This window comes from Sinocyclocheilus grahami, unplaced genomic scaffold (genome assembly GCF_001515645.1).
Source record: "Sinocyclocheilus grahami isolate Dianchi unplaced genomic scaffold, SAMN03320097.WGS_v1.1 scaffold1250.1, whole genome shotgun sequence".
NCBI lineage: Eukaryota > Metazoa > Chordata > Actinopteri > Cypriniformes > Cyprinidae > Sinocyclocheilus > Sinocyclocheilus grahami.
In genome coordinates, this window is record NW_015506429.1 from 90,798 (window position 1) to 99,874 (window position 9,077).

The 9,077-nt window shown below is 39.4% G+C and overlaps 2 protein-coding genes across 2 annotated transcripts in view; one reads left to right on the forward strand and one right to left on the reverse strand.

Annotated features, from left to right (window-relative positions):
• Nucleotides 1-1,375, reverse strand: part of LOC107568502 (kelch-like protein 28) — a 12,605-nt gene extending 11,230 nt beyond the window's left edge. The window contains exon 1 of the mRNA XM_016254470.1: nucleotides 1,115-1,375. Coding sequence (XP_016109956.1) covers nucleotides 1,115-1,375 — 261 coding nt within the window. The remainder of the gene's footprint in view (nucleotides 1-1,114) is intronic.
• A 3,669-nt stretch (nucleotides 1,376-5,044) lies between these two features.
• The window catches only part of togaram1 (TOG array regulator of axonemal microtubules 1), a 21,045-nt gene continuing 17,012 nt past the window's right edge, over nucleotides 5,045-9,077 (forward strand). Inside the window, exons 1-5 of the mRNA XM_016254456.1 lie at nucleotides 5,045-5,441; nucleotides 6,161-6,215; nucleotides 6,468-6,593; nucleotides 7,533-7,769; nucleotides 8,737-8,924. Coding sequence (XP_016109942.1) covers nucleotides 5,091-5,441; nucleotides 6,161-6,215; nucleotides 6,468-6,593; nucleotides 7,533-7,769; nucleotides 8,737-8,924 — 957 coding nt within the window. The 5' untranslated portion in view covers nucleotides 5,045-5,090. The remainder of the gene's footprint in view (nucleotides 5,442-6,160; nucleotides 6,216-6,467; nucleotides 6,594-7,532; nucleotides 7,770-8,736; nucleotides 8,925-9,077) is intronic.

Genomic DNA, 9,077 nt, shown 5'->3' on the forward strand with positions numbered 1-9,077 from the left:
ATCAGAATATTAGAATGATTTCTGAAGGATCATGTGACTGGAGTAATGATGCTAAAAATATAGCTTTGAAATCACAGGAATAAATTACATTTTAAAATATTTCCAAATAGAAAAGAGTTATTCTAAATAGTAAAATTATTTCAAAATGTTACTGTTTTTGCTGTATTTTGGATCAAATAAATGCAGGCTTGGTGAGCAGAAGCGACTTCTTTAAAAACAATAAAAATCTTACTGTTCAAGAACTTTTGACTGGTATGTTAGAAGATATTAATAATTAATAAGGAGAGTCTGAGATGTTTATTTGACAGTGATTTCACATTTCTTGTTTGTATGAAGGCTAAATACAAATAAAATGTGAACATTTATTTATTTGTGCTGTTTTTTTCTCTAAAATATTATATAGTTTTATAGGAGTAGGTTTCATAGAGTTGGTAAATTAATTTTTCATAAGTTTGTAGGTACAGACATCTGTTGTGGGCATTCTTGGCCGTTTTTATGAGGCTTCTTTTAAATAGTGTTCATATCGATATCGGAATTATATCGTATCGACCCGAAATTAAGAAATATATCGTGATATAAATTTTGGCCATATCGTCCAGCCCTAGTTGTGGACTTGGATATATATTTAGACATTCTCAAAGACAACTTTTTGTAAAGGTGTAGATTTCTTTTCGGTTTGACATGTTGATTTGAAGCGTCAGTTTTTGAATTATTACTACTACAGTCAAACCTGAACACAGAGAAAGCATTTTGTAACACAAAACATTAAAATTCTATAAAAATGTAACAGAAATTAACAGAAATGTTTTATCAGAGCTTAATCCTTCTGGGTCTGATCTGATTTCAACCTCTTATTTCATGTATGGTATGTTAATAGCCATACCAATTTATTTGAGTGTGTATAATTGCGCATGTCTGTTTTGCACTCGTATTAATTATTTTGAAAATAGTTTATCAGAGGCAAAAATGGGACTAAACATGAGCTGTTTTTTTTGGGGTGGGGCTCAAATATGACCTGAACATATAGGAATTGGTCCAGAAGAGATATGATTTGAAAGCGGCTGATTGTCCTGCATGCCGTTCTGGTGTGTTTGGATGTTAGAGATGGATGTACCTTGAGAGAGGCTTCATCGACGCACTGGAACTCCACCTCGGACGTCTCTTTCTCAGACAGGTTTCCGGTGAACATGGCCTTGAAGTACGGGCTGATGCTGGCCAGAACCACTTTGTGCGCATGGATCTTGGCGTCTCCGACCCGCAGCACGATGTCGCAGAGCTCGTGATCCTGCCGCAGGAGCTGCAGACCCTGCAGGAGCTGCTCGGAGTGAGGGCGCGTCAGGCTCGCAAACATGTACGGCTTGGCCTGCTGCTCCATCTGACAGACACACAGACGACACACACGCTTTATATGTGACCCAAAACCAGTCATAAGAGTCCATTTTTGGAAATTGAGATTTATGCATCATCTGAAGCTGAATAATAATCTTTCCATTGATGTATGGTTTGTTAGGATAGCACAATATTTGAAAATCTGGAATCTGAGGGTGCAAAACAATCTAAATATTGAGAAAATCATCTTTAAAGTTGTTCAAATGAAGTTCTTAGCAATGCATATTACTAATCAAACATTAAGTTTTGATATATTTACGGTAGAACATTTACAAAATATCTTCATGGAACATGATCTTTACTTAATATCCTAATGATTTTTGGCATAAAAGAGAAATGTATAATTGTGACCCATACAATGTATTGTTGGCTATTGCTACAAATATACCTGTGCTGCTTAACACTGCTTTTGTGCTGCAGGCTCACATATGAACTTCACAACTAGTTATATACAGTCAAACCAATAATTATTAAGACATTAGATATAATTTTGTTACTAGTGCGTGCACGACACTATAGTTCATTTATGTAAGTGATGAGAGCAAAATAAAGCACTGTGAAATATTATACCTAAAAACTCTTCATACAGTGGACTATCAGAAACATTTGGGATCAAAAAAGGATTCAGACACTTTGAGCCGAGCATGTTTTGCTGAAGAGTTTTTCTTTAATTGCTAATGTGATCTTTTACACCACAGACTGAACTAAATGAAGCACTGCTTGCTAATTAGTCGAGCTAAATGGGTTTTATCTAACTGTGTTCTTAAATGTAACAGCTGACAGCTATTCAACCCAATTCATTACATACCTTTCTATCAAACTTATCTGACATTATCAAGATTAATTTGTTCTGACACAGTTCAACTCCGTTTTCTAAACTATAGTGAATAAACTGATATAATGTGAGAAATGTTGAAGGTGTCTGAATATATGTTGGTTTGACTGTACAGTGGGTGTTTATGATGCCACCGAACCTGAGTTTGGAACATGTTTAATAATGTTTCACTCGAAGAGTAACGGGATCTAATGAGAGGCAGTGTAAGACAGCAGCTCACTGGGGTTTGAGGATGAAGCACAGAATCAGAGACTCAGGAGAGCGTGCCTCACGAGGGACATTAAACTCCCAGAAGATCAGCAGCAGTCAGGAGCTCTGAGAAACACCTCAGCAATCTCTCAGAGCGCTGCCACAGTCTTACAGTTCACAAATACAGAAATAAATGCAAATGCAATTACCCAAACTGATCATGTTTCACCTGCACACCCTCAGAAAACACTGGAAGCCTATAGGGATCATACCAGTCAGAACACAGTTCACTTCCAACGAGCTGGAAGCCTGTTTCTGACACAGAGTAAACAGATTAAAAAGTGACAATGTATATATATATTTGGGGCAATATATTCGAGTCTCAGGTCAATTTTGGATTGACATATACACATGTGTCCCTGCAGCACAGAAGCAGTGTTAAGTCGCTGGGGGATATTTGTAGCAATAGCCAACAATACATTGTATGGGTCACAATTATACATTTCTCTTTTATGCCAAAAATCATTAGGATATTAAGTAAAGATCATGTTCCATGAAGATATTTTGTAAATGTCCTACCGTTAATATATCAAAACTTAATGTTTGATTAGTAATATGCATTGCTAAGAACTTCATTTGAACAACTTTAAAGATGATTTTCTCAATATTTAGATTTTTTTGCACCCTCAGATTCCAGATTTTCAAATATTGTGCTATCCTAACAAACCATACATCAATGGAAAGATTATTTATTCAGCTTCAGATGATGCATACATCTCAATTTCATCAAATTGACCCTTATGACTGGTTTTGTGCTCCAGGGTCATATATCATTTATTTGACTATTTTCATCTTATTTTTAATACTATTGTACTGTTATTTGTTACTGTATATCATATCTCATTTTCATTTATTACCTGCCTAATTTTAATATTATGTTACTGTTTGCTGTTGCAATATTTCCCATTTTTCTTATCATTGTTTGTTCTTCATCTAATGCTTTGTTACTGTAATTGTCTGGCATGAATCATCAGCTCGGATCGAGGAGTTTGTTCAAATCACACTGTGTTTCTGTGCTCCCTACATACTACTGCCTCTCAAATAGCATCCTCGACACCTACCTAGACAGCAGAGGCTCAAAACTGCTGCTGTCTAGACAACACACACACACAGACAGACACACACAGACAGACACACACACACAGAAAAGAAAGAAAAAACACTCTGTGTTCACATGCAAATGTGTCCGTTGCGCGCACGGACTCCACCTCCCACAATGCACCGCGCCCGCCAGCCAGTGTGGGGTCAGGGGGCGCGTCGCCATGGCAGCGGCTAGTTGTGACATCAGCGCCATTTTGCCCGAGTGTTGTGATGGGAGCAGCGAGAGGAGCAGAGTCCGACAGAAGAGCTCCGAGCTTCAGACAAACTCCGCGTCTGGAGGAGAGCGGTCTGCGGTAACGGGTTTGAGTTGCGCTACAACACGCACTCATGCTGAAGGATCACCTCACTGTCTTATAACGCTTACATGATCAGCTATCGATTGTTTTAGTAATCGAGTATTCTGCGATCGATTAATCGAGTAGTCGGATAAGTCGTTTTCTTTATTAAAGAGCAAGACTAGATATACAAGAGAAAATAAGATGGGTCTCTTAAAATAATAATAATTATTATTTATGCATTTAGCAGATGCTTTTATCCAAAGCGATTTTATTCCGGTATGTAAACTAATTTGTTTCGTTTTTAGAAAAATTCATATTTTTCCTGCTGAAATTGCATACATTAATTACAGTTAAAACTAAACCCATTGAATGCATTTGATTGACAAATTACATTCAAAATGCAAATAGAAATATATCAATAAAATATAAATAAAAATACAAAAATCAATTTCACATTACTTAAAAAAAAGGGTACAAAATAAAACTAAGGCATAAATCTGAATAATAATACCTAAACATTGCATTTATGTCACGCAACTTAACTTTCAAGTTGCAGCCGAGCTCAAGCTCAAGCATGTGTGAGTCTGCTCGGTCTTAGTGTGTGTGCGTGTGAGTGTGTGTGAGCGCGTGTGTATGTGTGTGCGACTGTGTGTGTGCGACTGTGTGTGTGTGTGCGAGCGTGTGTGTGTGTGTGTGTGTGTGTGCGATTGTGCAACTGTGTGTGTGTGCGACTGTGTGTGTGTGTGTGAGTGAGCGTGTGAGTGAGCGTGTGTGTGTGCGAGCGTGTGTGTGAGTGTGTGTGTGTGTGTGAGTGAGTGTGTGTGTGCGACTGTGTGTGCGAGCGTGTGTGTGTGCGAGCATGTGTGTGCGAGCGTGTGTGTGTGAGTGTGTGTGTGTGTGTGTGCATCATCTTTTAAGTCAAATTCTTACATTTAATCAGTCAATTAGAATAATAAGACATTTGGGCTGTTACCAAACAAATGATATCAGTATCAACAAAATTAATCTTTGCAATCCAGAGGAAACACAGAAGCTGCATCTGAAGATGTCGGCCTATTTACACTATTTAATTCAGCTCAGAGGGACATGAATGCATTTAACCTGCAGTTACAAATGCATAACTAATATTTTGTTATTTTAAACATGAAACTAAGGGCCTTATAGGTAAGTAATAATATTTTGTAACTGATACAGAACTTAATAGGTATCCCCCACCTCTAGGTAAGAAGCAGCCGCTCATGAGGGCCGTGGATCGAGTGGAGCTCTCCGGAGACGCCGAGGGCCTGATGGCTGCTGTACAGGCGCGGCGCACGCGGCACATACTCCCTCGGCTCTCCGCCGACGGCACCGTCGAGTACGCACTCGCTCTTCCTAAACCAGGACAGAGACGGACGCCTCAGCAGGGCTCCGGGGCCGATCTGGACTGGGTTCTGAACGGAGGCCGGGGTCACAGCTCTCGCTCAGACGTGGATCCGACGGATAACGCGCCTCAGCAGAGGAGGATGGTGAGCGCTGGGAAGAACAAGCTGCCCTGGGAGAGATCGGCCCTCTCTGTGGAGCTTCAGACCAATGGAAGGTCACCTGATCAGGTGAGCGATGACATCAGCATCATCACACACACACCTGAGATCAGCGGAGCTCTCTGAAACCTTATAAAGCCACGGCATGACCTTTAAATGACTAAACTCTGCTGTTTTCTACTGCATGTCTTCTGTCTCTGATTGATATTTAGAGTGTTTTATCCAGTCAAAGCTCTTTTAGTGTAATTGTAGAAATGTCCAGCTTCAGCTGGAGCTTCTCGTGTCAAATCTGGACTGGTTTTGATCAAGTAAAGGTCAGAATAACGTCAGCAATATCTCCAGATGAACACTTACTGCACTGAAGCAGCTCAGCTTTACTTGATTCTCCATTTTTTTTCTGACTCCTTTAGCAGATATTTGTTCTCGTTTTAAGCGTAAACGCACTTCATTTTGATGAATTTCTCTTTTTATCTTCAGTCATTGTGAATCTCCAGCAGATGTATCTTGATTTAAGAATGTTTAGATGTTTGTACCGTAAAACAAGACAGGAATACTGAGGAAGAGCAGCAGTTTTTGCAGTGCAGTGTCACGCCTGTTAAGTTGGTTTTCAAGCATTTCAGCGGTTTCAAAGTTCTTCGGTTGAGTGTGTCGATGTGGATCAATGGCTTTGAGGTCTCGGTGTGATGAAGGTCTCGTGTGGTTTTGATTGGAAACATCCTCCATGCTAAAGACGTGATGGATGTATGTAGTTTTGTCTCAGACTGATTGAAGTTATATGTTTATTCCAGCAGGTTAGCAGTGAAGATCCATCCTCATCCATGAGACACACTGGAGCCAAATACAGTAAGAACGCTCTTCAGTCTTGTCTTGAGAGACAGTTTGAGCTCATGAACCACAGCAGCTCTGTTACCCAGAGGCCCATCCATCCTCGTGTTGAATTTATTATATGAAGCGATTGGAGTGCTAGAATTGATTTTATTTAGGCATCAGTAACCCTTAACAATAATATAGTGATAGTAACATTAATGAAATCCGCTGAAGCACACAGATCTGGTGAAGGCTCAGATAGCGGTACTGTCTTGTGTTCTGGTCCAGGTCCATCAGAACCTCTCCGGTCTCCAGGCCGGACTCGCAGGTCTCTGGGTCGACTGCGCCGCAGCGGGAGTTTGGACTCGGATCCAGACATTTTCAAAGCGGCCAATCGCTCCGAGTCTGAGAAAGGTGACGCCACTGATCGCTCGTGCGTGTCAGACGGGGTCGTGCTGAAGACAGCTTTTATACATATATGTTCAGATCACAGTTTAATGTGATTTTATTCAAGTTTTCTCTGCAAAGTTGGTGGCACAGCTTGGGAACCGTAATGAATTAGAACCAGTGTTACTTTAGCATTATTAATTTATTAATATAGAGTTTTTATTAATATTTTCATTTAACTTTTATTTTTATCTTTTTTAGTTTAGTTAAACATTTTTACATTTTAGTAATTTTTATATTTAGGTTTAATTTATTTTCAGTTTTAGTTTTTCATGTTTGGTTAGTAATTTTAGTGTCTCAGCCAGTTGGTTGCCACGGCAACATTTTACATTTTTGTTCAGTTTAGTAAGGTTTTCATCTAATATATGACCCTGGAGCACAAAACCAGTCATAAGGGGCAATTTTTTGAAATTGAGATTTATACATCATCTGAAATCTGAATAAATAAGCTTTCCATTGATTTATGGTTTGTTAGGATCGGACAATATTTGGCAGAGATATCTCGTCTTTAAAGTTGTTCAAATGAAGTTCTTAGCAATGCATATTACTAATCAAACATTAAGTTTTGATATATTTACGGTAGGACGTTTACAAAATATCTTCATGGAACATGATCTTTACTTAATATCCTAATGATTTTTGGCATAAAAGAGAAATGTATAATTGTGACCCATACAATGTATTGTTGGCTATTGCTACAAATATCCCCCAGCGACTTAACACTGCTTTTGTGCTGCAGGGACACACGTTTATATTTTATTTCAGCAACAACAAAAATGTTTTCAATAGTTTTAGTTGATGATAACTCTTATGAGGACTAAAGTGTGATATTAAGTCATTGTTTTTGTTTGTCACATTGTCATTCATCACTGAACAGAACATATCGAGTGTGAATTTCTTTCACAGGTTTGCCCAAGACGAGTCGTTTCCCGTCGGGCAGCGTTGAGCGAACCTTCTCCCTCCCGACTAGCTCCACACCTCCGGGCTCGTTTCTTCTGCCCTCGTACCCGCTGACCGCGCTAACAGAGAGTCTGCTGACCCCGACCTTACCGCGCAGAAACCACGCTGACCCCTCGCTGTCCATGTCCAACACGTGGCCCAACAAACCTGACATCAGCCCTCACCGCAGGAGCGACGGCTCTGGTCAGGACACACGATTCTGCCTACATACACTTTAGAGCTGTTCGAAACTAATCAAACCACAGAACAAACTGAATCAGTAGTTCACTAGTGAACATACAACAAAAATACAAAAGCCATCAAACACAAAACTACTTCAGTTATTGAGTTATATTTGGGGATGTGTTGAATTAACACGTTCAATTTGGTGCAATTAATTTAGGTAAAAATAACACGTTAAAATGATTAAGGTATTTAATGCATTTGCCCAATATCTGCATGATTGCAAATGTGATGCAACAGTTCAATAAAGTTAGTATTATGTTCATTTTTAGACGCAGTTTTGCTCAATTTGGCAAACAACAATAGTTTGAAGCAAAGTCACAGCAGAGCAGCTGAGCGCCTATGACACACAGCTGTGATTCATCTTGAATGAATCCACGTTTCTGAATGAATCAAGTGAGTCAGTGATTCAGTGACTCACTCATAAAGACTGTCACTTGCTGAATTTCTGAAAGAAATCAGCCATTTGGTTGAATGAATGATTCAGTGACTTTCTCATTAAAACATGGCATTTTTGGTGTCATATTTAGAGTATCATTTCATTTTTCTTTATCAGTTTATATTTCAGTATTCACTTTTTAAAAGGAAACATTAATACCCATGTATTATCATTATTTATTCTGTGTTGAATCAAAATATTTATTTTTAAAGCTACTTATTTGTTTTATTTATTCAATGCTTTTATCATCAATACATAATGACTTCAATTTATCAAATTGATTTTATTAATTCATGTAATTAATTAGATTAACATTTTTAATTGCTTGACAACCATAATTATATTACAATGTCAAAACAGAAAATGTAACAATCGTGCATCAGTCATCATCTGCTCATTATAGCCATTGAAAAGGAAATGATGTCATGCATTTCCCATGTCATTTCTTCACATGCTGTTCGTTAATGAGCCCCTCTGATGATGTCACAGGTGAGGTGAGCTCCAGAAAACGCTCTCCGCTGCCTCCTCGAGCTGTACGGGCCTCATCCGTCCATCAGAGCCCAAACAGCAGCAGACCCTCGTCGCAGGACAAACAACCGGACAGAAACCTGCACCTGGATCTGACGGTCAGCAGCGGCGCAGGAGAGCCGGAGGACGAGCCGCTGGACCACGAGGAGGTGTGTGTGAGAGAGTGTGTGTGTGTGTGAGAGAGGGTGTGTGTGTGAGAGAGAGGGTGTGTGTGTGAGAGTGTGTGTGAGAGTGTGTGTGAGTGCGTGTGTGTGTGTGTGTGTGTGAGAGAGTGTGTGTGTGTGTGTGTGTGTGTGAGAGAG